This window comes from Pteropus medius, unplaced genomic scaffold, assembly GCF_902729225.1.
Source record: "Pteropus medius unplaced genomic scaffold, Ma_sr-lr_union100, whole genome shotgun sequence".
Classification (NCBI taxonomy): domain Eukaryota; kingdom Metazoa; phylum Chordata; class Mammalia; order Chiroptera; family Pteropodidae; genus Pteropus; species Pteropus medius.
In genome coordinates, this window is record NW_024350924.1 from 2,597,476 (window position 1) to 2,622,286 (window position 24,811).

At 55.1% G+C, this 24,811-nt stretch overlaps 3 protein-coding genes across 11 annotated transcripts in view; 2 read left to right on the plus strand and 1 right to left on the minus strand.

Moving 5' to 3' along the window:
* ATXN7L2 (ataxin 7 like 2) overlaps nucleotides 1-8,254 on the plus strand; it is an 8,830-nt gene extending 576 nt beyond the window's left edge. Inside the window, exons 1-12 of one of the 7 annotated variants that reach the window (XM_039841104.1) lie at nucleotides 7-557; nucleotides 1,482-1,547; nucleotides 1,903-2,037; nucleotides 2,442-2,652; nucleotides 2,949-3,235; nucleotides 3,832-3,914; nucleotides 4,278-4,531; nucleotides 5,345-5,543; nucleotides 5,687-5,808; nucleotides 6,281-7,073; nucleotides 7,652-7,788; nucleotides 8,108-8,254. In XM_039841104.1, the coding sequence (XP_039697038.1) occupies nucleotides 479-557; nucleotides 1,482-1,547; nucleotides 1,903-2,037; nucleotides 2,442-2,652; nucleotides 2,949-3,235; nucleotides 3,832-3,914; nucleotides 4,278-4,531; nucleotides 5,345-5,543; nucleotides 5,687-5,808; nucleotides 6,281-7,073; nucleotides 7,652-7,747 (2,325 nt within the window). In that variant the 5' untranslated portion in view covers nucleotides 7-478 and the 3' untranslated portion in view covers nucleotides 7,748-7,788; nucleotides 8,108-8,254. Of the gene's footprint in view, nucleotides 1-6; nucleotides 558-1,481; nucleotides 1,548-1,902; nucleotides 2,038-2,441; nucleotides 2,653-2,948; nucleotides 3,236-3,831; nucleotides 3,915-4,277; nucleotides 4,532-5,344; nucleotides 5,544-5,686; nucleotides 5,809-6,280; nucleotides 7,074-7,651; nucleotides 7,789-8,107 lie in introns of those variants that run through there. The other 6 variants (XM_039841105.1, XM_039841102.1, XM_039841103.1 and 3 more) reach the window with 6 other exon arrangements.
* Nucleotides 8,255-8,392: 138 nt separating this feature from the next.
* Nucleotides 8,393-15,116, plus strand: CYB561D1 (cytochrome b561 family member D1). Of its 3 annotated transcripts, none has more exons than XM_039841116.1 (3): nucleotides 8,393-9,653; nucleotides 10,304-10,341; nucleotides 10,898-15,115. In XM_039841116.1, exons 1-3 carry the CDS (start codon nucleotides 9,443-9,445, stop codon nucleotides 11,399-11,401), a joined length of 753 nt encoding a protein of 250 aa, XP_039697050.1. In that variant the 5' UTR covers nucleotides 8,393-9,442; the 3' UTR covers nucleotides 11,402-15,115. The 3 variants fall into 3 exon arrangements, with proteins under 3 accessions (XP_039697050.1, XP_039697052.1, XP_039697051.1); XM_039841118.1 differs by having other exon boundaries at nucleotides 9,452-9,786; nucleotides 10,898-15,116; XM_039841117.1 differs by lacking the exon at nucleotides 10,304-10,341 and having other exon boundaries at nucleotides 9,601-9,786; nucleotides 10,898-15,116.
* A 3,513-nt stretch (nucleotides 15,117-18,629) lies between these two features.
* AMIGO1 (adhesion molecule with Ig like domain 1) lies at nucleotides 18,630-24,165 on the minus strand. The gene is made up of 2 exons (XM_039841109.1): nucleotides 23,868-24,165; nucleotides 18,630-23,390 (listed from the first exon to the last, which is right to left on the minus strand). The coding sequence occupies exon 2, from the start codon at nucleotides 23,319-23,321 to the stop codon at nucleotides 21,861-21,863; it is 1,461 nt and encodes a 486-aa protein (XP_039697043.1). The 5' UTR covers nucleotides 23,322-23,390; nucleotides 23,868-24,165; the 3' UTR covers nucleotides 18,630-21,860.
* Nucleotides 24,166-24,811: the final 646 nt, after the last annotated feature.

The following is a 24,811-nucleotide window of genomic DNA, read 5'->3' on the forward strand; positions in this document are numbered from 1 at the left end:
CGTTTTCGGCTTTTGCCTGCCGTCTGCGGTGCTGTTGGACTCCTGCCCCCTCCGCGTTAGTTCGTCGGTCCATCCATCTATCTATCCATCCTTTCCCTTCCTCCCCTCGTCTGTCCATCCATCCATGCCTCCAACCCACCGCCCTTTCCCGGGCCTCTTGCCCTGCCTCTTGGCTCTCTCCCTTGACCCCCATCTTCTCCAGGCCCCTGAGTGTCTTTGGTGAGCCGGCTGACAGCCCTTTCTGATCTTTGTCTCCTGGGCCCCAGGGGGCACCTGGCCTCGTGGCCTTTAGGGTGACAGCAGCAGGCATCACGCCCCTGAAGAAGTTTGCAAGTGAGAAGAGGTGGAGGAGGAGGACCGCTCCATGCGGTTTCTGATGACACTTGTTCTCCTCTGAGATGTCTGGCTCCCAGTTCACTTCTGTCCATCACTGCATTTTTAAGGGACTGAAGAGTGGGAGCTGCCTCTTGTCTCTTGCATGCCTAACCCACCACCTCTTATATCTGGAGATGATATAGACTCTCGACAATCTTCTCATCCTAGAAAGGGGCCAATCTGTTAGTAGGCTTCAGAAACAGACCTAAGTGGGAGCCCAGGCCACCCCAGGGACTTCCACTTGCTGGGTGGGCAGGGATGGGGCCATTGTCAGGGTCTGGGTGCATTGAGAACCGGAAATGGAATCAGACGGGTTTGGTGACTCAGGATTGATTTTTTTTCAAGGGACAGGAGGGGCGTAGAGGAGGAGGGGAAGAGGAGAAAGTCAGATGGGAAAAGAGCTGCTTTGCACAGCCAAGATGTTTTTGTCATTCACCCAGAAACTGAGGTACAAGGGCAACCCTTGCCCAAAGCCCCCCTAAAAAGGGGAGGGGCTTGCATAGCTGACCAAGGGAACTTTGAACATGCCAAGGGCCCCAAGACAGCAGTTTCTCTGCTCTGTGGTCGTCCTATCAATGTAGGACTTGAGAAGCTGGATGTAACTTTGACAATGCCATGGTAACCCTAGTGGAACAAAATTGAGTTCATGGGGATCGGGACCTGGGAGAGTTTCTGTTTGGAATGCTGCAGAGTAGCAGAAAGGACCCATCTGAAAAATCTGAAGAAGGGACTCAGGGATCTATAGTAAAATATGTTAAGGACTGTTTCCCATTTAACTGGGGAAGTAAGCCAGAAAGGTGGTGTTTACCCACAGTCACTCAGTCGGTCGGCAGTGGAACCCTGCACTGCACCTTGGAGTAAAGTGTCCATGAGAAAGGTGGCTGGATCCCTCTTAATGGGCCCAGCTCATCCCAGAGGTAGCAGATGTAGGAAGAAAGGGCACATGAGAATGACCCACTGAAAGGTTCTCCGAGTGACCATCAGCACCAGGAGCTTGTCAGGGCGTGTGGGCTTTTTACCGTCCAGCTGCAGGCTGCAGGCCCTGGTCAGGTATGATATGGGGCTTCTGGGAAGGGGATGGTCCTTCTGAGCTGTTTCTCCTCCAGGGGCTGAGTTGGAGGAGAGTAACAAAAACACGAAGAAGTTGGATGCCATGACCCTCATTAAAGAAGGTGGGAGTCAACACATTAGGGCGGGGCCCAGGGCAGACAGGGCCACCTTCCCCTCTTCCACCCCATCCCAGGAGGTGGCTGCTCGAAGAGCAGGTCTAGGGGTCCTCACTTTGATAGGTCTGAGTAAGCCCATTCCCCTGGCTCCTGTGTGACCCGTTGTGGGAGATCCTAATCATAGGCGGTTGGTGCCCACTCACCTGAAAGCCCCATTCTTAGGGACTGGTTAGGTTGAACTCTGGAAGCTGAGAGCATCCAGCAGAAAGCTGTCATGTCAGCCGGGAGGGCAAGTGTCTTCTAGGTGGTGGGGCGGGAGTGCTTACTGACTGACCTTACAGGAAAACCCTGGGGTCCCCAGCCCCAGTGATATGGGCTTCTGTCATTGCAGACATGTCCATCTTCGGGCACTGCCCTGCCCATGACGACTTCTATTTGGTTGTGTGTAACCACTGCAGCCAAGTGGTGAAGCCTCAAGCTTTCCAGAAGCACTGCGGTGAGGGGAGCCCTAGGGAGGAGATAGAGGGGGCAAGGGAAGGTGGAACGTGGAACTCTGAGGACAGGGTCAGTTGGGACTCATGTGCGTAATGGAGGGAGGCCTTGGGATTAGGAAGGTCCTGGGGGCCAGCTTCAGAGGATCGTGGCAGGTTGGGGTTATTGTCTGATAAACTTCTAGCAGATCTAGTGGAGTTAAGGGAAGAACTAAGAGGTTCAGGAAGCTGAGTCCTAGAATTTTGAGCCTTGAAAGCTCAAATTCGTATGGGAAGAAAACACGTTTAAAATCCAAGCTATGGAAACTCAAGATTCTTAATCATGAGTCTGTAAGCAGAGTTAGAAGGTTGGGGAAGGAGGCAGTTGATACCACTCACCTGGATTACTCTCTCCACCTCCTGGTGACAGAAAGAAGACATGGGCCCCTCAGCAAGCTTTACGCCCGGGCCCCACCCCCACCTCCAGCCCCTGCCAGCTCTCAGAAATGCCATGTAGTGAATGGGCAGGGCCCAGCTTGTAGGGCCCCAGGTTCCACCAAAACCTCCTCCAGGGAGAAGGGCCAGGGGTCCCGGAGCCGTGGCCACCAGCCTCCTGAGAAGACCCAGAAGGACAACCTCTGGTAAGGAGAGGCTGGAGACTCCCAAAGACCGGCCCTGACCCTAGCCCAGGGAGGGAATGACACAGTTGGAGGCAGCTGTGGGACAATGAGCAGTGACCATAGCAGGAGGCAGCTAACCCATTCTGCAGCTCCCTTCCCTGTGCTCCAGGGAATATGGGGTCCCCTTTTCCCATGTTCTGCATCCCTGCTGGAGCCCACCCAAGTTTCAGGGCTGGGAAGGCGATGGCTCTGGACTAGAGCCCAAGGCTCAGGCCCAGCCTCCCTGCCCCCAGCCCACACCCTCTCTCCATGTGTAGCCTTTTCGTGCCTGTGGTGAATCTGGAGAAGATGTCCAGTCTTCCGAAGCCCGATGGACACGGAATTAGGGTGGCCCCGCCCTCGGCCTTCCTCAGCCAGCCAGGCAGCCTCACCAAGGACTCCCCTGGAAAAATCACCATGGCTCCCCCTTCTAAAGAACCTCCTGGTAGAGAGAGCATCGAGATAATGCCCAGTGAGGGCCCCAGTCACCGGGCTGATGGCAGCCCCCCTGAAAAGGAGCTTGGTGGGGCCAGGTTGCCCCCTAAAACCCACCGGAAGATGGCTCGTGAGTAGTCATGGTCTTGGGGTTCAGGAAGGTGGAGTGGGGACTCCTTTGGACTGTTCTCTCCTTGGGCCTGATGGAGAGGGGAGCAGGAAGGAGTGGGCCTGGCTGTCACAGGTTGTCAGGGTACAGGAGCCCCTGGTCATCCCTCGATATGGACACACATTGACCTGCTCGCTCTCTGGGAAGCTTCTCTTCAGCCCAGGTCAAGGCTAAGGGAGCCTGTGCCCAAGCAAGTGGTTTTTCTTCCTCACCTTAAGCTGGTGACCTTTATTTTTTTCTCACTTGGATGCAGGGCACCAGAAACCTCCCACAGCGGATTTCGCTGGCATCCCAGATGTCTGTGACTGCTTTTGTGTTTTGATACATGTTGCCGTGTTTTGGGCTTGGAGTCCCCAAAAGGAGTGTCTGGGTTGAGAACGGGGATGGGGATGGGGATGGTTCTCACATCCGGCAAAGAGCTGCAGATGCCCAGAGGAGTTTATTTGGAAGCTGCAGCCCCAGACTAGAGGGCTGGAGGTTCTTCTGATTTTGGCCCAGCTCTCCTGCGGGCCTTCTGGAAATGGCCTTGGGGCTCATGGGAACCACTTTCCCCACAGGGAAGGAGTGCGACCTCAACAGGCAATGCGGGGTAATAAATCCAGAGACCAAAAAGATCTGTACCCGCCTGCTGACCTGCAAGGTAACTCCTACTCCTACCGCACAGCGAGGGACATGGGCCCTGGGCAGGGAGAGGAATTAAGGTCTCCAAGATGCAGCACCAGGGGTGGGGGTGAAGCCAAGACCAGGCAGAGGGAGAGGAGGCTGTCTGCAGGGGGCCCAGGGTGGAGGCAGCAGGTAGGGGGTGAACTCTAGTCCCCCTCCCGCCCCGCCTCCCCGTCCGGAGGAAGGGTTCAGCCTTGTAGGGGAGTGAAACACACAGACACACCCACAAACACACTCACACCCCCTCTCTCTCCGCTTGCCCAGGCCAGAGCACACCGCTGCCCCTCACCCCTGCTCAGCTCACACCCCCTCCCCACCCCTCCATCCTGCTGTATTCTAGATCCACTCGGTGCACCAGCGCCGGGAGGTCCAGGGCCGGGCTAAGGACTTTGACGTGCTAGTGGCAGAGCTGAAGGCCAACTCCCGCAAAGGGGAGTCCCCCAAGGAGAAGAGCCCAGGGCGCAAGGAGCCGGCTCTTGAGCGCCCCCACCAGGAGCCCCTCTCCTCAGCCCAGGTTGTGGCAGCGGCGGCCGCTCCCAGCAGCACCTTCTCTGCTCGTGCCAAGCAGACCTACCCATACTGTGCACTGCCCAGGTATGTCCAGGATCCAGCCCCCATCTCACCTGGGGACACTTGACCCCAAGCCATCAGGGATCCCGGGAGACAGGCCCAGGGAGTATCCTGAAGATGCCCCCCACTCTGCCTTAAGTGTGGGGGGAAGCCTGGGGTCCCTGGAGGGTGTGGAAGTAGGTGACTCCCCATTTCTAACGAAGCATACCACAGTGCCCCAGCCTCTGTAGTGGGCCAGTTCCAACACCCAGGATGAAAACATTTTCCTAGTTGCTTCCGACAGGCCAAAACTTGTAATTGGGGAGCCGAAAGGGTCAGGGTCCTGGGTGAGGCAGTCCTACTGTGTATTCATTCACTGGCCCCTTCGTGTGCAGAGGCTGCGCTGGACCCCGGGGAGAGCCTGCCTTGCCGAAGGAGACACACACGCATCTCTGCCTGTAACACGAGGGGCAGACACGAGACACAGGCTCAGCTTCAGACAGGCTCACAGGAATATGTGATGCAAGAAGGGGGTTGAGAGAATTGACTGGGCTGACCAGAGCTGGGTGCAGTTAAACTCAGAAGATTTTCTGGAGGAGGCGAATCTGGAGCAGATTTTTCCCCTGAGGAGGCAGGGCCCGGGAAGTGAAGGGGCTGGGGAGAGAACCCCTTGGGAGCTGTGGCCCCCGATCTTTCTGGCCCTTACTTTGTGAGCTGTGTTGTTTCCTCCCTTACTGTCCTCTCTTCCTCTTTGTCTGGTTGCCCAGCAGGGCGTCTGCCCTGGCTTTTTGAGCTTGGGGGATTCAGGGACACCCCAACCTTGACACATTTCCCTCACATCCCCGTTGGCCCTTCCAGGTCCCGGGCCTCTTCTGAGAGTGAGTTGGATGATGAAGGCCCCTGTGGTGGTGAAGGGGACCCAGGCCTGTTTCCCTTCCCCCTGCCCCGGGGTGGGGCCCAGGCCTCCAGTGAGGAAAGTGAAGAGGAGGGGACATCTGAGGACCTCCACCTCCCCGCTGACTGCCATTATGCAACCCGGCCCCCGCGGCCACAGGCGGTAAGGACCTGGGGCGGGGACCTGGGGTGTTGGGTGGCCCAGCCCTCCTGTCCCATGGTGTGGGGAGGAAGTCAGAGCTTGTGTATAGGTGCCCTCCCTGCATCTCAGGTCCCGCTAACCGTGTACCTTCCCTCTGCCTCCAGTTCTGCACCTTTGGGAGCCGGCTGGTGAGTCCAGGGTGCTACGTGTTTAGCCGCCGGCTTGACCGGTTCTGCTCAGCACTGAGCTCCATGCTGGAACGGCACCTCAGCTCGCACATGTGGAAGTGAGTCTCTTGGGCTCAGAATTTCCCTCCCCAGGCCCCAAGCATACATGAGTTTTAGAAGTCCTAATTTTTCATACATATCTATAGATGTGGCTTGGCTGTTTGCCAGGAAGACCCCAGCTAAAAGGAGGAGGAAGTGGGGAGCTGGGCCAAGGCGAGGCATGAATGGGTGGTCTGGGAGTGACTCTTGACTCTTATCCATCATTTCCAGTACCTTTTGGGTAACTAGGGGTAGAGCATATTCAAACTGAGATTTAAAATGAGGTTCTAAATAGGTCTCTCTATACTAGTTCATTTCTGCCTTACCTCTGTGCCTTCTTCCTGACGCTCAGTTCCAGCATCTCCCAGCAGATGGCAGCACTGCCAGAACTCATGGGCCATTTCTAGGTGGGGCAGAGGGACCGATATATACGTTGGTGGAGAGGCCCTCTCGTTTGCTTGGCATGACAGTGGGGCTCTCTTTTTGCTGCAGGAAGATCCCACCGGCGGCGGAGCCTCCATCTCACCTTGTCACCTCCCCACTATCTGCTCCCCTGAGCCCATCCTCTACAGGCAGTTGCCCCCGCCTTCCATGCCCACCCCCCAGACCTGCCTGCCCAGCTTCTACACCTCCCACCAAGGACAGCCTTGTCCCCAGCTACCCTGCAGGCTCCCCCAGTGTGGCAGCTGCCTGCAGCCAGTCGGAGTGCATGGGTGGAAGCCAGGCCATCACCTCACCACTGCCTGCCAACACACCATCCCCATCCTTCAGCAAGCTCCCGCCTTCGAAGGCCAGCAAGTTGTCCAAAGGCAAAGATGGGGCTGAGTTGGAGGCCCCTTCTCGAAAGCGAAAGTTATCCCCTGGCCCCACTACCTTCAAACGGACCTGCATCCTGGAACCCACTGGAAAAGGCAAACCTGGCTGCCGGGGCCTCTCGGCCAAGACTAAAACAGCCCTGGGCATGGGGCTAAATGGGACAGTGGGGCCAAGAGTGAAGAGGGCAGGGCCCCTGGACTGTCGGAGCTCCCCTCATCAGCCCCCCACACCAGTCAAGGCTTCTCAGCTGGACAATCGGGGAGCAGCTGGACAGCCAGCCAAGGTCCTGCCAACCAGCTGCCTCTCTGAGGAGGAGGTAGCCAAGAAGCGGAAAAACCTGGCCACTTACTGCCGGCCAGTGAAGGCCAAGCACTGCCAGGCCGGCCCCCCTGCCGATGCGGCCTGCTCTGTGCGCCGTAAGAAGCCGGGTCCGGCCCTGGCCTTTGAGGAGAAGTGTTCTACACTGAAGGTACCAGCCCAGCTCCCCGAAGAGCAGGGACAGGGAAGGGTCAGGATGGATGAGGGTGGGGTGCACGGTGGGAACCTGACAGAGAAGGTGCTAAGTGAATGTTTGCGCAGGGAAGGGAAAAGGGAAGTTGAGAGTTCTTGGGACACCTTCTGTAGTGAGAGGTGGGTCAGCTCTTTGCAAGGTGACCCCAGCTTTTGTTTGATGGGCTTTTCCCTAGCCCCAGCGCTCTCCCTCGGGGTTAAGAAGAGGCTGGCTCTGCCTCCCCCTCTCACCCACCCTGCTTGTGCTCCAATCAAAGGGCCACTTTCTGAATTGGCTGTGGCCCTTGCTCTAGGAACTGGAGCTACCTCTGTCCCATGAAGGAAAGGAAGTTGGACTCCATGAGCTCTGATACTGGTTTGGGCAGTGAGGCTGAGCTTGGGTCCCCGAGCTGTGGCCTAACACACTGCGTAGCAGGGTGGGTGGGCCAGTCTCACTCATTGGTTTTGCCTTTGGGCATCAGGGCATGGAAGGGCAGGGACATAACTCAAGGTCCACATATGCATGTATGCCCACCTTGCACATGTGTCCACTTCCAGGTTTTCGGGTGCCAGGCAAGTTCTCCAGGGTTTCTGGTAAAGCCAGCATCCAGATTTATTTGCCTCTGCTCTTGGAGCCCTGGAGTAGCGTGCTAGGAGCTGTCCATATGATGTCAGCCAGGAAGGAGTTACTGGAGGTGGGAAGGGGGAATGCTCTTCTGGTTTTGGCATGGGCCAGATTCATATCAACACTTCTGGCACCCATATGAGAGTAGTGAGTTTGACAGTTGCCCAGGGCCTGAGTGCGTGTGTGTGTGTGTGTGTGTGTGTGCGTGCATGGGTGTTCTTCAGGCTGCCCTGTTGGGCTGGCATTCATCTTCTTCCTTGCCCAGCTTTCCTCACCAGGCCAGCAGGAGGAAATTAAACCTTAGCTCTTGTGGTCTATACAGTTTAGTGGGTAGGAGGACTGGTAGACCCCCAGCCTGACTGTGTCTCTTGCCTCTTGTCTTCTTGCAGTCAAAAGCCCATTAACGAGAAAGTGCCTGCCCACTGTGATGGAGCCGCCAGCACCTCCTCCCCTCCAGATCCGGGCCCCAGGCTGCTGCCGCTTTTTATAACTTTATATTATTTTTTTTAAGAAAAAAACTCTTTAAAATACCTCAAGACTGTCTCCCTGTTCTGTTTCTGCTAAGAAAATATAAAAATGGAAACATAGAAAAGGATGGGGAAAAAAATGTAACAAATGATGGTCCTTACTGTCCCCAACCTCACCCCAGGGGGCTGAGATGATAGCCACACTCCAGCTCCCATTGCTTGCCTGCAAAAGTCTCACGCGCCTATATTTTTGTCCCTTGAAATGGTGGAAATGGCTGGGGTTTCCACATTGTCTTCTTTCTACACATGATCATGAGCATGTGGCTCAGTAAGGCTCCCCAGAATCTTGACCCCAGAGAAGACTCCAGTCTCATTGGGAAGGGAAGCTTGATTGGGGGTTCAGAGAGCCACACCTCTGGCTCCACTCTCAGATCTTTGCCCTGAGGGTCTGCGGGAGTCAGTCTATGGCCCTTTTCTGGTCTTCCAGCAACCCTGGGCTTCCATCCCATCTCAGAATTAATTGCCTCAGTTTCTCCAGCTGTTCCTGCCCTTCTGCTTTATCTTCTCCACCACTGGAGCTTGAATTGAGTTGGTCCCTGATTTCTCTGAGACCACCTGTTTTGGTCTCTCTCCCCCTGGCCTGTGGGTTTTCCCTTAAAAGGGTACAGTCCCTCCCAGGTGGGCCTTGAGCTGAACTACACCTTTTTTAGAGGCAAGAAGGGAAAAGGTATGATCACTTACAGAACTTCCCTTGCTGTGGGAGGCAGCAGGAGTGTGGGAGGCCCTGGTCCCTCAGGATTGCCTGGCTCCCCAGGGCTGAGCAGATGGCGTGGAGGCGGCAAGGGCTGGGAGTGCCCTAGTTTTTCCATTATCTCACTGGGGACAACTACTGTGCAGATAGTATCAGACTGTTGCATCTCCCTCCTTTGGTCCTCAGACCTGAATTCACTTAGGCACAGGGCACTGTTTTTTTGCCTTGTCCTTTTCTTTCAATCTCCTTGCTTTTAGGCAGAAAGGAATCTTATTCCTTTAACACAGAAGGGACGGTAGGGGAGAGTGGGCAGCGAAATTCAGTATTTCTGTAAAACTGCTAAAAATACTGGTTTCACACTTTCGGTTCAGTGTACCAAATTTGTGATTCGAAGTTTGGGTGAAGTCATTTGCCATAAATGTAATTTCCACAGGCTACATGAGACAGCCCTCGCAGACATAAAAGTACAATAAGGTTGGCTTAAGCACTGGGCCAGGAGCTGTCCGATGCCCTTCGCCCGCGTTGCTCTCCCGGGCAGATGCGCTTCCCCCCCAGACCTCAGAGGGCGCTGTGGGCGTAATCTGCCGCATTGCTGGCGGCGTCCGGGGGAGGAGCCTCTCCCGCAGCCGCGGCCGCCTCCGCGATCTCAAACCCGGAAGACACATTCTGGCAGCTGGGAGCGTGCGCCGGCCCGGCCCGGCCATGCAGACCCTGGAGGTAGGTCCGGTTCCCGCTCCAACGAGGGAGCCGAGACTGACCCGCTGGCTACGGAGAGGCAGTGGGATCTTGGCGCATCTGGTAGCTTTGGGCTTCACCATCTTTCTGACTGTGCTGTCCCGGCCAGGAACCAGTGAGTGTGCGGGGCGGGGCGGGGCCAGGGAAGGGGGCGGAGCCGAAATGCTGGAGGGGCAGCTCCTGGGAGCGCTGGGAGACGTGGAATGGGGACCCCAGCAGTGGAAGGGTAGTAAGGGCGTGGTGGGGCGGAGCTCGGGGGCTGGGTCCTGGAAGGGTGGGGCCTTGGGTGCTGGGCAGGAGAGACAGACAGCTGGACTCACTAGTGCATCATAAGCAGAGCCCCTCATGGAGAATACAAGTAAAGGAGGGAGGACGAGGTTTATTCTAAGACTAGGCTGACAGCTGCGAGGTGCCCAGTGGGGAACCCAGGCCGAACTGGTGTATGTTTGTCCTCTTGGTTGCTCACCCTAAGGCCCCTTGGCTGCTCCACCTTGCCCTGAGGTCCTGATTTCTGATTAGGAATTGTAGGGGTTAGTACACTTTCCCCTGTAGCCGCATTCTTTGGGCTCCAGCCAGCCTCAGGGGCAGAAACAATGGTGCTCAGCCGTCAGTCTGTTCTCTTTGATTCTTAGGTCTTTTCTCCTGGCACCCTGTATTCATGGCCTTGGCGGTGAGTTTGGGCTTCTGTCTGCAGCTGATTTGTTTGGATATGCCCCTAGGGGAGCATCCAGCCTTCAGAAGGCTCAGCCTTGCTAAGGCTTAAAGAGGTGGAGGAGTCAGACAGGGCCCCATCTTTCCCTGGAACCTATGAGATTGAGAAACATGGAGGGTTGGGCTGTAGGTAGTGTCAGGTGGTTGAAGCAGGTGGGAGGGCATGGAAGATATTTCTTTCTCCCCTAGGGTCTGAAAGGAGGAAGTGAAAGGAGTAATATCCAGTCGCTTCTCCCCAAAAGTTCAGGAGGAAGTTTAGCGTTTGCTGTTCCCATTGGGCAAGAAATGAGAGTCATTGTTGGCGGTGGGGGAGGGGGGCGGTGGGGGCATGATGTCAGCCTAAATGACTAGACTTCTACCCAGGTGTTCATTCTCAATTGCGCCCAGCAATGCTGACCTATAGGCAGGAGTTCTTTAGCCCTTACCCTTTGTCTTCTTGTTTGGATGTATGAGACTACTTTTTCTTAGGCCTCCAAGCTGAGCCTAGGCTCACTGGCCCTCTCCTTTGTTCACAGTTCTGCCTCTGCATGGCTGAGGCCATCCTGCTCTTCTCACCCGAGCACTCCCTGTTCTTCTTCTGCTCCCGAAAGGCCCGGATCGGACTCCACTGGGCGGGGCAGACCCTAGCCGTCCTCTGTGCAGCCCTGGGCTTGGGCTTCATCATCTCCAGCAAGACCCGCAGTGAGCTGCCCCACCTGGTGTCCTGGCACAGCTGGGTAGGGGCTCTAACACTGCTGGCCACTGTTGGTCAGGCGCTGTGTGGGCTCTGCCTCCTCTTTCCCCGGGCAGCCAGGGTCTCAAGGGTGGCCCGCCTCAAGCTCTACCATCTGACATGTGGACTCGTGGTCTACCTGATCGCTACGGTGACGGTGCTCCTGGGAATGTACTCAGTGTGGTTCCAGGCCCAGATCAAAGGTGCAGCCTGGTACCTGTGCCTGGCGTTGCCCCTCTATCCAGCGCTGGTGATCATGCACCAGATCTCCAGTGCCTACTTGCCAAGGAAGAAAATGGAAATGTGAGTTTCTCCAAACTCTGAATCTAGATGAGACACCTGACTTGGACTTCAGCGGTTCCCTTGGAGACCTTCAAGGGATCCACTTCAAAAGTGGTAGGGTTTTTGTCCTTCTTGGCTGGGCCAGGGGCTGCAGAAACCCACACTGCTATTGCTGATGATAACTCAGTGGGCCGAAATGGGGAGATGTACTGGGTGCAAGGGTGATAGGGAGCTTGATCCTGAAGCCTCTACTCTTGATGGGAGAGAGAAGGATGGGGTGGCAGTGGTGATGGTGTTTCGGTCATTTCTTGCTTGCATGCCTGATGAAGAGTAGGGTTTTTTTTTTTTTTTTTTTGTAACATACGAATGGCAGCTGTGGCTCTCTGGGTCACTTTTGAGAAAGCAGTGTAGTGGACAAAGCCAATGGGTCTTATTTATGGGTTATGGTCCTAGTAGGCTCTATTTTGTGACCTTAGGCAAGTCATATGTCTCAGGACCTGAGTTTCTTCAACTGTGTAATGAATGAGTGTTTCTAAACAATCTCTAACATTCCGCATCTGTGAGGTTGATGTCACAGAACACCCTCCCTGCTCTGGATAATAGGCTGGACCGCTCAGCAAACTCAGGATGTAATTCTTACATTCATTATCCCCTTGCGCCTCCGGAGGGACAGGTCTGCCCTTGTGGCCTGTCAGAAATCTACTGATTTGGCCCCTGGACCACGGCACAAGGGGTCAAGCACTGTGGAGAGAAGGGGCCCAGGTGAGGGTCTCCTGAACTCTTAAGAAGTAAAGGCACTAAAGTCACTTTAAAGCTTTGGAAGGAGCCAAAGGGCCTTGGCCTACCCAAGCCTTTGGCTCCTGGCTGGGCTTCTTGGCCCAGTTAAGATCTTCCTTCGGCCCACCTCGGGATCTGGGCCTGAAGGCTGCAGCCCATGGGTGTGCTCCTTCCCCTGACATCCATTCTCAATGGCAAAGTCGTCCTGAGTATCTCATGTTTTGCCCTTGGGGCTCAGGTTCTTGCCTTAGCACATAGCTTCGTGGAGCTCTTGTGAAGCATTTTGAACAAAGCAAGAGCCAAGGAAGTGGGGCAGGGCTCTTTTGATCTAGGGCAAACAGTCTCCCTGGTCCCTCTGCTTCCCTTGTCAGCTAAGCTTCCTCACTTGTTGTCTCTTGCCAGCCCTTTGGCCCAGGATGGGGCCGAGTTTGGTGCTAGCTGGCAAATGAGGGCCAGGCCCTCCTCCCCGCAGAGACCCCTTCCTTCTTCCAAACCGAAAGTAGTTCCCCAGACTGCCCTCAGCATCAGTGAGGGCTGGATGCCAGGCTGGTTAACTGTGATCTGGCTCGCTTGGCGAAATGGGACCTCTGTAGATCATGGCAAGGATGGAAGATGGCCAACCAAGAGAGCTGGTGTTGAGGCAGGTGGGAACAGCTCAGTGGGCCTCTGGGAGGCGTGGGGTGTAGGGGCTGGAGTTCCAGGTCCTGGGAGCAGGGATAGGCATGCCTTGACAGCAGAGTTTTAGATGTCTCAGGTCTTTTGAAGATTCGAGACCTCCTCTCTGGGTGGCAGAGAAACACGAAGTTCGGTGTGATTCAACAGTACAGGAAGGGGGATCGCCAGGGCAGAGACGTCCTCTGACTGGACTCACTGGGCTCCTCCTCGGTCGGATGGCATCTCCCTGCACCTCTCTAGAAACTGAACATCTCAAGGGGACCTTGCTGTTCCTGTCTCTCATTGCCCCCTCTCCCCTCTCAAACTACCCAGTGCGGTCTGTACTCGGGGCGCATGGATCAGATTCTCACCTGCGGTCGCTTTGATCAGGGATTCCATTTCCTCTCTGCCAGCGCTGGGAGTCTCACCCTGCCCGCGGCAGGGAGAGAGGGCCGGGTAAGGTTCACCAGCTTGCTCTGAGAGCCAAACAGGCAACGCCAGAAAGCCTGCCTGAGGTGCTGCCTCCTCCCAGGTGGTGCGGGGGCTGGCGGGCGGGCAGGCTGGCTGGCAGCCTGCAGTTTGCGTGGGCTGTGCCAGCTGATGTCTATTCCCAGCCCTGGGAGGAAGGGAGAAGTCATTTATATTCCACAGGAGGAAGGGGCCGCAGCTGTCACCTCTCTGACCAGTAGGGCAGGGGCACAAGGCAGAGAGGGGTGCACAGGGGGTCTCCTGTTTAACCGTCTGACTGCAGTATAGGGAGTAGGTCACCAGGAGGAGCCCTTCTTCCCCGCTGGCCAGATTGGGGGGAGCCTTCCCTCCCCTCCCCTCTTTGCATTTCTTCCACCGTCACCACCTGCCCTCACATCCTGGGGCAGCAGCTGGACAGCCATTAGGTCTCAGTGCCAGGGTACTCTTCTTACAGCTGGGACCTTGGTGGCTGCTGGCTGCATATGGCTCCTGCTTGTGTGTTTCCTCCTCCCACCAGGCTCTCTTCCTCTCACCTCCCATGGGGGGTATTAGCTGGGCACCTCAGCAATGAGGCAGAGGCCTTAGGGGAGAAGCAAATGGCTGCCCTTTTGCCCTTGTCCCCTGATTAAAGAAAGCTGCTAGTAGTCAGCCTGTTTTTGTTGCCTTTTTTAAAAAAAAAGCCAGGGTGCTCAAATTAAAAAAAAAAAAAGCGAGTCATTTGCACAAATTTGCATATCAGGCTCACTAAATCCTGATTCCAAATACGATTATATTCAAACTCAACCTTGAGGACATTAGGAATATAGAAGGTTTTGGGATCTAAATGCAGATGGTAATAGGATTACTGTTCTGAGTTCAGATGCCCCCACCCCTGGTCCCCATCTTTCTCAGAACCACCCCTCACCTTGAGTCCCATCATGGCTGGGGGTGGTGTCGAATGGCACAAGTCTCCCAGCCTCACCTTAGCTGTCCAGCTGCATTGAAGGCAGGCTGCTGTCTCTTGCCAGCCTGTGCCTCCTCTCTCTCCACCCTCTGACAGTGGCCTGTACCTTCTTTCTTACTGTCCCCACCCTTCCACCTCTGTACATGGCTGCCATGAGTCTTGTCTTTAAAACCTCGCTGTGGGAGACCTGAGCATCTTCCCTGAGCCAGTTGGCTCTGTGCCAAAACCTGTTCAGAGTTAATAATGATCATTAGCTGAACAGCGCTGGGCCTTTCAGCTCCAGGCCTCTAAGCCCTTGTAGGCTGAGTCAGCCAACCCTCACGTCCTCCTCTTCCTGGGCTGCAGAGTGTCACAGATGAGGGGCAGTATGGGAGGGAGGAAGGGTCAAGGGTTTCACCTCCCAGCCATGGCTCGAGGCGTCTTTCTTCTGAGAATGTATCCCGAGAGTCCTCTGAATAAACAAATAAGGCCTTTTTACCTGACAAAGGTCAAGACATAGGGAACACTGTGCGCTCCCTGTCATTGGTAGTGGCAGTAGTGGTTGTTGACCCTGACTCTCTTATACTCCTGCCCTTCCTTCTGTTTACCCGTCCTGGCCTCCAGAGGACACCCCGTCCTGGTGCCTGACCTCGGCCTTCCCTGTGGTCCTCTACAGGCCTAGGGAGCAGAGAAGCTCTCGCCTCTGTGTCTGGTTGGCATAAAGAGACTGTGCGTCATGATGAACAGTGTGTTGACCTGGGAACTAAGAAACCTGCAGTGCGGGTTTACCTGGCCCCTGACACTGATGTGGCGGTGAGCAAATCCCTTACCGCTCCTACCTCACAGGGATGTTGTGAGGATGACTGTGCACGTCAACCGGCACTGGAAAGTTCAAAGCATTAAACACATGTAAACAGGTGGTGTTACTATGTTGTTCTTCTCTCCCACACTTTGCCTGGCTCTGGGCTTTATACTTCTTTGAGGGAGGCAGTAAACAATTATGGATAACGATGCCAAGGGACCCAGGTCTCAAAGGGGTTGTATTGCTGCTGGCCACTGTAGGAGAACACAGACACATTTCCTCCTTGTAGATGCAAGGTCAACTCTCAGCCACTCCTGCCAGGAATGGCACCAAGGCTGTGACTCTAGCGAAGCTTGCCCTAAGTGCAGCCTGCCTGTTCTTTGCAAGCCATGAGGCAGATGGGAAATCTGGGAGTCAGTACAGTTATGCCCCAAGTCCAGCCTGGAGTTCCTGGAGCTGGTTGGTCTGGGGCTGCTGGTCACAAGTCCATGTAAATCTCTGCTGCCCATTTCTGCTCTTCCGAGGGAAAAGTGGAGCAGGCAAGCCGGGACGGGAGGGAGGATCAACAGTAATGGACACAACACCGTCACCCCTACCCTCAGCCACAGGCTGAGCAGCACCTGCCTTAGGCTCTCATGTCAGGCTTGTCCATAGGTTTCTTTCCTTGTTTCAGACTCTTGGAGTAGAATCACTGTCCCCACTTCAAAGGAAGTTAAACATGCACACAGGGACACACACACATTCCATGAAAGCAGTTGTTTAAGTTTTAAATTAAGGGAAGGATACTTTCCACTCCACTTGTCTGAAAACAGCCTTCAGTCTGCCTGAAGTGGACACCAAGCCGGCACAACAGCAGCTCTGAGGCTTCAGTATTTGTCTTTATGTGAATTGTTTTTTCCTGCCCTAGGATCCAGAAAGAAACACCAGTCAGGCACTGTGGGCATTGCCTCAGTGGTTCTGCCCAGCGGTTCTGGCACCAGGAAGATACAGCTTACGCAGGGCGCCAGTGCCCCAGACCTGCCCTGGAGGGTGAGGGAGACAGTCTCCAGCACCAGGCTAACCTTAAAGCAGACCCAGATTACCTCTAGTAAGACGACCTGCCCTCTACCCAGCCACCCAGAAGGCTCAGCTAGCTAGTCACCACTGTGCAGGAAATAATTGCCCCAGTTTTTAATCTACCTGCTTTTGTCAGAATTTCCCGGGTGATTTTTTAAACCTCTGTTGAAAGTAGATTAAGTAGCTACTACTTCAGACTATGCTGTGATCCCAGAGAATTCAACTCTTTGTCTCATTGAGTTATGCTTGAGGGGCCCCCAGCACCCCTCTATTTATTATTATTTTTTGTTTTTTCTCTCTCATGGGCCGTGGTTGTGGAGAGAGTGCCCTCTCTTTAAAGCAGGTTTCCAGTTATCTCACGCTGCTTCCTAAGGATACACAGGCCTGGGTTAGACCTTTCTGCTTGGACCCACACAAAAGCAAAGCCCAGCCAAGTGAGGGAGCAGTATGAGGTAGGGGGAAAGCAGCACAAAGTTCCGTCTCCTCCTGTGCTCCCCAAGCTGCATGCATGTTGCACGCCTACGTGTGCACGTACACATACACACACCCCCAACTTTGGTGTTGACGACTGACTGACCTCATGTTTTCCAGCGCTGTAGGGCACCTGGAATTCCCCAGCAGGGCTCCACATCCTGGCTCACCAAAGGCTGGTCCTGCAAAGCATGCTTCATACCCTCTGTGACTCTAGGACAGGAGCGAGGCTGATGTAGACCGGAAGGACTCAGGGCAGGCCTAAATATCTTCACCGCTTGATATTTTCCACCCAACAGTGTATAGACCTGATGACGAAGGGGCTGGACGTGGCAGCTGCTTTCGCCTTCTCTCTCAGTCCCCAGGGGAGGAAGCATCCAGCATAGGCTCACCACAGCCAGACCAGCAAAGCCAACCATCCTACTGCACAGGCCTGAGCCTCTACTGCAGTGTGGGTGGGGAAAGTGAAGCTTCACCAGTGGTTTCCTGGGAGACAAGTAAAATGGTACAAGAACTACAACTGCAGAAAGGGAAGGAGTTAAGATCAGGAAGAGAGACTAGGCTGGCCGAGCCACTGAACTCTTATCTTCTGTGCTAAGAGGCAACTGTCACGTGAGCCCCGTCCACTCCCCTGAAATGCCACCTAAGAGGAGCTAGGGAAAGTGCTGCAAGACACGGCAGACATCTCGGCCAGAATCTTGGGAACTTCCTGTGGTCGGGGTGGGGTGGAAGAGATGCAGCCATGGACTTCCTTGGGATGATGGAGAGAGGAGTATCGAAACTTTTCAGGCCCAGAGACAGGGCTTAGCACAGGCCACGAGAGCGGGGAGCACTCGCAGTAGTCTGCCCCGGGCCTGTTCTCTTGCCAGCTTCATCCTCTTGGCCACACTGAGCCAGAGCAAAAACTGCTTTGAAAAGATGAAAAATGCTTATAAGCGTAGATTAGGGGCCACACTCTAGCATCCGCATCTGTCATTCATTGACTGCTGATCTGGTGTGGCCGGCCATGAGGTGGCTTCATCCCTCACCACTTCGGTTGTTCCTCCTGAAGAGAAAAAGGCAACTGTCCAGACAGAGGAGAGCTGCCCAACGGTTGAGATTTTATCAATGTAAGAAATTAAGTCATTATTCAAATTTGGATTCTTTTTTCCTTATACCATTTCCTCTCTCCTTTTGGAATCTGCCATGACAGTCCCCTTGCAGAAGTACCAAAGTATTTGCATGTCCAGAGTTCGACAGAATCCAGTCCCATTTCTGGTGGGCTGTGTCTGTCCCAAAAAAGCGGGGGGAGCGGGGTGGCGGGAGGGTTCTCGTTCTGTGCACTGCCAGGTTCACATTAACTGTCAAGGAACATTAACCCACAGGTTAGACGGATGTGCTCTCAGCCAAACTAAGATGGTTACCGTTTGCAACATGAAAATATACCAGTGATCATCAAAATATTAAGAAGGTGAGCTGGTCTCCGCTATTTCTTTTAACGCAGTCCAAGCATTTTCCATAGTGCAGTTTGGAGGCTTGAGCCAGACTTTTAAGAGAGCTCTGCAGGGAGCCTCCTTCTCTCCAGGGATCCAGGAGGGCTGCATTAGCCACGGGCTCTCGCCCGCATCATGGAATTTCTGACCGCCCTCCTAAAGCGTCAGTGACATTTCTTTTGAGAGCTACCTCTTGGGTTGGCAAACTATGGTCTGCGGGCCCAGACCAGCCTGCCGCCTGCCTTGGTGTGGTGTGTGAGCCGATAAGAGTTTTTTCCCTTTTAAATGATTGAAAAAACTCAAAAGATATATTAAAATGACATGAAATTCAAATTTCAATGTGCATAAATAAAGTCTGATTGGAACAGAACCACACTCATTCATTTATGTACTGTCTGTGGCCGCCTTCCTGCCACATCTGCACAGCTGAAGTTGTCACAGAGACTGCATGGCCTGCAAAGCCTAAATACTGTCTAGCTCTACAGAAAAAGTTTGCTGACCTTAATGCCTGGATGTGGATTCTACCCATGTCCTTGTAACAGCATTTAAATATTCTCTACATAGGCCACACCCTTCTGAGGTACAGTGAACCCCATCCACGAGCTGAAAAGAGAAATAAACCAGTCACAGACTATGTCAGAACAGAGACTCAAGCCAGGTTTAATGATCGTTGTCTAGTTTTCGGAGCCCAGAGGCTCCAAGGTTTGCCAGCTGGGTATATACACAAGGGGGAGGACCAGGGTCCCGGACACGGGGAAGCCAGCTTGCTTCGCCAGCAGGGCTACAAGCAATTACAGAGGTAAGAACACACAGACAACGAACCACTGGCTTTTCCCTCCCCAGCTGGGGCATACCCTCTCCAGGCCCCTTCCTAGGAGCCCCATTAATACAGGCAAAGAAAAAAGGTCACAAATAATCACATAGACAGATTGTAGAGAGCCCTGTCGTACTCTGTCTCCAGGGACACCTGCTTCCTGGGAGACATGTCTGGTTTATAGGTGTGGGTGGGGGGAAGGGAGGGGATGATCTCTCAGCCGTTTCTCATAACGAGACCTGGCAGTTTCCCACACTGGGTCCTAGTGAGCCTGAGGACTCGGTCCCGCCAAGTAGAAAGCTCCCTTCGGGTTCTATCAGCTGAAACCACAGAAGAGGCTAAACACTCCAGTGTCCTGGTCGGGGGCAGCCAGGCACAGCTACCAGTCTCTCAAACTAGGGCCAAACTAGTGGAAATAGTAGGGAGACTAACTGAACCTCAGTCCATTCTTCCCTAACTTGGGTAGGACTTCTGAAGAAAACGGCCCTCCCAGTCCTCAGGAACTCGGCTAGAATGCCCCACTGGGCATCCACTGTGAAGATTTTCAGAGCCCTAATGGGGCTACCGCAGCAGGGTGACGAGATTTCCCAGACTCCTTGGGAAGTCTGAGGAGGCAGTCCTGGTTCCTACATCTCCAGGAACAAAACCTTTAGAAGTCTCTGGAATTTACCCAGACAACTTTCCCCTCTGGCCCGTCTGAGCAGGGCAGTTCACAGAAGAAGAGCAACGTACAGCTGCTTGGCCCCTGCCAGTTTCCTGCTGGGTCCTTCACTGACCTAGCTGCACATTTATTTCTCATATATATTGTCTTCAATCCAAGGAAGGTCACTGAGGAGTCTGAAGAACCGGCTAGCTCCCCATCACCCCTTCTCCCAGGGTCCTCAGCCTGTGGTTCTCCTAACTCCGGGCTTTGCAGAGAAGTTATTCAGCGCCATGGAGATGTGGGTGAAGCTTCAGAAAGTTCAGAAATTAGAAGCATAAGACTTTGTCTTTGGGGAGCCTGGCATGATCACTGTCTCTTCTATAGGGCAGGAAAACTGTGTGCATGAAGTTGTGCGCACAGTCGGAGACCATTCTGAAAATGAACATTAGTGGGGACTAAAGAATCATTGTCCTGATGGAAGTCAAGGTGCTGGTGTGCATGCGTACCTATGAGCATGCGTACCTATGAGCATGCAACTACTTGAGGGAAATGCTGCACCTCTCGACAAAACTAGTTACTAATAAAGGATGGACAGCAGCCTTGACCTCCCAGGCGCAGACAAGGGGAAGATGTTAAGTTCCAGTCCCCTTCCCAATCTTAACAGGCAGCAGGAGGCAGGCTCTCCTAGCAAGCAGCCCTCACCCGCAGGTAAATGACACCTCTTGGAACCTAAGGAGCAGTTCAGAACACCAGAAGATCTGGGGAACTTCCACTGGACAGGGAACTTGACGAGAGAGGGGAGGACTGAAAAAGACCAACATGAGGACATCTTCACCTCCACCCTGCTTGTCCCCTTGCCAAAGCGCAGAGCAGCCATCTCCCGAGGCCTGCAGTCTAGTCAAACGGAGAAGTTAAAGGGAGCAGCCATCTCCCTACCCAAAGTATTCTGTAACCTTGAATGGAATGGAACATTGGGCCGGTTCTTCTTAAGTTCCTCTGGCCTAAGGACCACAACTGCACAGACCTCTGGCTCAAAGGGGCGGGGGTGGCAGAGCTCCCCTTCTGAAAGTTTAGTCCCACTGACTGTCTCTGTTACGAGACTGCCCGGAAGCGTGTGGAGAGGCAGAACTCTGAGCCACACTCCCAACTGCCATTCTAGGGCACAGACCACCCAATTCCGACCCCTAGGCTGATGGAATCGCAAAGTTTGGCTTTGCAGCACGGGTTTGATCCCGGAGAGGAGCAAGGCAGTTCTGCCAACAGCGAGGAGATACACGGTCCCCTCTATTCCCAAACCCAGTCGAACCTAGCTGGGGCCAGACTTTCCAGGACTCCGCCCTCTGCAGAGCAGCATATTAGGGAAAACTCAGAATCCCACCTGAGCTTGATAAGGAGCCTGAATGAAGAGATGGTGTACACAGAAAGCCAGGTCCAGCTGGATGCTACATGAGAGAGGCTGAGTTACCCTCCTAGTGTGAAGTGGCCTCACATCTGTGGCAGGCATCCATAAAAGCTCTGCCTTCGGCCGTCCCCACCCTGGTCTGACATACAGGCGCTGGAACCAAGTGCTAGCCAAGGGCTTCACCAACGAAATTAGCCAATCTGGAGTTTATCCCCCATCTACAAGTTTTGTGCTGGCACCTATGCCGTGGGTGACACAGACCCCTCAGTTCATGCTGTACCCTTCTGTGCCACTGGTCCCAGGACAAGGCACAGACACCACATCTCACGTTGCTGCCGTATCTGACAGGCAACGGGCCAGGCTCCTGCAAAGATCCATCTACCCAGGGCTCATCGGGGAAAAAGGAAGGCATTAGTGGGAAGTCTCACAGCAGCTTTGGGGAGTGTTATTGATTGAGGTCTCAGCCTTTTCCTGACTCGTTATCCCAAAGGTTTCCAATTTCCCCAGCTGTGAAGTGTGATTTCCTGGCCAAAGAAGATAGTACAGCTTTTCCCCAATGTGGCTCCTGTGGAAGCTCCCCCAACACACCCAAATTCACAGGTGTGGGTGGACAGAGAGAAAAAAAAATGATTTTTTCTCCCAAACGATTTTCTCTTGAGGAGCTAGGGATGACCTCAAAAAAGTTTAGGGACTCTGCTCTTCCTCCCACCCCTTCCTCCTTCCCACCCAACTCGGACACGCCCCTCTTCCTCTACAAGTTGACAAATGCCAGGGCTTTGGGTAGGGGTGAAGCATTTGCCTGAGGATTACTATATCCATATTTGAAAATCGTGGCAGCCACACCCTGGTTGGGGTCTTGCCTGCTGTTGTACCCATGACCAACTCCCTTGAGGTCAGGGGGAACCCACTCCCTCGGGCAGCCAGCCCTCTCTTCCTTCCCCTCAAATCCTTCAGGGGTACATTACCTCTCCTGGGGCAGAACCTCCCCACTAACCCATCCTGCTCACACCACAATGGGCGTATCAGAGAAGACCGAGCTGACCGACTCCGGATCTGACATTCTCCGCTGGCCCTTGCCTGCTGCCTCAGGCACCGGCAGGGTGTTGCCTGGCTTGAGCTTGCCGTTTTGACCCTGCCCAGGTCCAGCAGGTTCCAGGAAGGCCACCCGCCGGTCAAAACCATCATCCTTGTCCCCACCAGCCATAGGATCGTGGTTGGGTGTGGTACTAAGCATAGAAGAGCTGAGGCTGTCTCCTTGGTGGCTGGAGGGCTTCTCGACACCCCGACACCAGCAGCGACAAGGGGTGAGGTACAGATATATGAGGACCAGGACCACACTGAGGATACAGCCCACTAGGGTGGTATAGGCTGTGTTGAGGGTGTCGTGGTGTCCGTGCAAGGTGAAATTGTACACTTTCAACTCCACAGACAGCGTCTCGTTGAAAGCCTCCCCCATGGCGTAGCAAGTATACACACCTCCATCCTCGACCTGCACGCCCTGGAAATGAAGGCTGCCATTCTCGAACACTGTCACCGTGCTGTTGGCCACCACGTCTAGCACCCGTTCATTACTTGGTGTCACCCACACTTTAGTCATCCCCTGCTGCCTGGTGTCACAATGGATGGTCAAGGTGTCACCCAGGTGGGCCTCCCAGGCACGCTCCTTGTACTCGCTGCAGTTGAGGTTGAAGACGTTGTGCAGCTTCTTGGCGCTCATGCAGTACAGGTCCTCCCGAAAGTCCACGACGGAACTCAGCTGCCGGTACTGCCAGTGTGAAAAGAGCTGGTAGAGCTCGCAGTTGCAGTGCAGGGGGTTGTTATGGAGGTACAGCCCATTCTTGACCCACGCGTGCAGCTTCTGCAGGTCAGGCAACGGCAAGGTCTTCAGCATGTTGGAGGAGAGGTCCAGGAGCGTCAGTTTGGGGAGCCTGAGCAGTTCCAGAGGGAAGCGGGAGATCTGGTTCTGGCTCAGGTAGAGTTTCTGCAGCTGGGCCATGTCCTCGAAGGCTGAGCGGTCCACTGCCATGATATGGTTATTGTAAAGCAGCAGCACCTCCAGTGCCTGTAGCCCGCTGAACAGGGACTCGTCCAATGTCCGCAGCTGGTTGGAGGAGAGGTCCAGGTAGCGCAGGTTGGGTACTGGGGAAAAGGCCTCAGAGGAGATGAAGTTCAGGTGGTTGTGGCTCAGCAGCAGGGAGTGCAGGTGGGGCAGGCGCGTGGGGGTCCACTCGGCCCGCAGGCGGCTCAGGTTATTGTGGCTGAGGTCCAGCAGCGCGGTGTAGCTGGGCAAGGCGTGGGGCACGTTGGGCAGCTGCTGCTTGGAGCAGCTGAGGATGTTGCTGGCGCACAGGCAGGCAGCAGGACAGCTAACCGCGGGGCGGCCAGCTCTGGCCACCTCTAAGAGGAGCAGGAACCAGGACAGCAGCAGGAGCCAGAGGCCTCGCAGGTCACGCTGGGGTTGCATAGTGTCTGTCACTGGAGAGAGCGAGGAAGGCCACCAGGAAGATCCGGGAGGGAGTCACCCGGGCATGTTCTGGTGGGGTAAGGAAGGGTCACTTTCACCACAAGCGCGATAGGGAGAGGATGGGTTTATGGTCACCAGGGCCTCTGGAGGGAGGGGCCGCTCCCTCTTTTCCTCCACCTTCCTCCCCACCCCCACCCCCACCCCCGGGCCACCGACCACGCTCAGTTGGGCTAGAAGGAAAAGGCGCTGGGTAGTTCCCAGGCACTGTGCAGGCAGTGGATTCAAAATACTGGCCCAGAGGAGGAGGTGGACACCAGGGACCGCTGGGCCAGGTCGCAGGAGTGCAGGAGGGGGCGGCCAGGATGTCAGGGATTGTTGGTTTCACAGGGTCAACCTGGCCCGGTTTTGAGGCGGGGGCAGCAGGGCCTCTGGGAGGTTATGAGGGAAGGTCAAGAGGGCACCAGCTGGGTAGGGGCGTCCCGATCAAGGTTGAGGGTCCCCTAGGCCTATCGGGGCGGACTCCTCCCGAACCTCTGATCACTGCACCTGCTCGGTAAGGACGTGTCTCAGCCCATGGCGGGTCCAGGCGCTCCGTCGCGGCCTCCCCCAGCGGCGCCTCACCGGCCGGCCTGTCGCGGCGCCCGCCTTACGCAGGGGCCCGCGCCCGGCGACATCGCCTCCCGGGAACTCGCTGGGCTCCGCTGCGCCCCACTCCCGGCGCCGCCGCCTGAACCGCTGCGCCCGCCGGAGCCCACCGACAGCGGCAGCCGCCTCCGGGTCCGCGGGTCCGGCGTGGAGCGGTGCGGGAAGCGGGAGGCCCCGCGATCCCAGCGGAGGGAGCGACGTGGGGGCAGCGAGCACCGCGCGCGTGCCCGTCGCCGCCGCCGGAGCCTCGGGGCGCGTGCGCGCGCGGGGGCGGGGCGCACGTGCGTGTGTTGTTGTGTCGGAGCGGGACCCGCGGCCGCGCGCGGGGCCGGTCTCCCTCGGAACATTTTGGGGGTCGGAACCTGGTGTAAGGAAGGGGGCGCTGGCCCCTTAACTCTATTCCATCTTCCAGCTCCTTTATCTGCCTTCCCCCTTCTACCTACCAAAACTGCTTTCAGGAAAAGTAGCTCTAACTGAAGTGAATTCGCTCCAACTGACTCCGGGGCAAGAAGCGTCACATGTCTTTTAATTTTACAAATTAATGAAACCTGGTTTAGCTCCCGCCTGTCAATGTTGGCGGGAAATGTATTAGTCACCTTCAGAGGTTTCTCCTCTCCTCTCTCTAGGGCTGTTAAGTCCCAAAATTTTAAGGAGGGGCTTTAAAATTTTTCAGTCTTGATGCCATTATTCCACCACCTTTGGGGTACCAGTGAAGAGTACAGCTCCACGGTCTGCAAGCCAGATAGGCAGGAGTAGGGGGCGGAGGGAGTGCGTATCGTGGTCTTTGGTGCATGCCCAGGGCCCCGGGAACTCGCTTCCTCAGACACTCCATTCAGTAATCCCCA

Excerpts from the sequence above, each read along its gene's own strand:
- CYB561D1 (XM_039841116.1), top strand. The coding sequence starts at position 9,443 with ATGCCCTTCGCCCGCGTTGCTCTCCCGGGCAGATGCGCTTCCCCCCCA. Across the intron at positions 9,654-10,303 it reads CGGCCATGCAGACCCTGGAG|GTCTTTTCTCCTGGCACCCT; the intron begins GTAGGTCCGGTT and ends TTTGATTCTTAG. Across the intron at positions 10,342-10,897 it reads CTGTATTCATGGCCTTGGCG|TTCTGCCTCTGCATGGCTGA; the intron begins GTGAGTTTGGGC and ends CTTTGTTCACAG.
- AMIGO1 (XM_039841109.1), bottom strand. The coding sequence starts at position 23,321 with ATGCAACCCCAGCGTGACCTGCGAGGCCTCTGGCTCCTGCTGCTGTCC.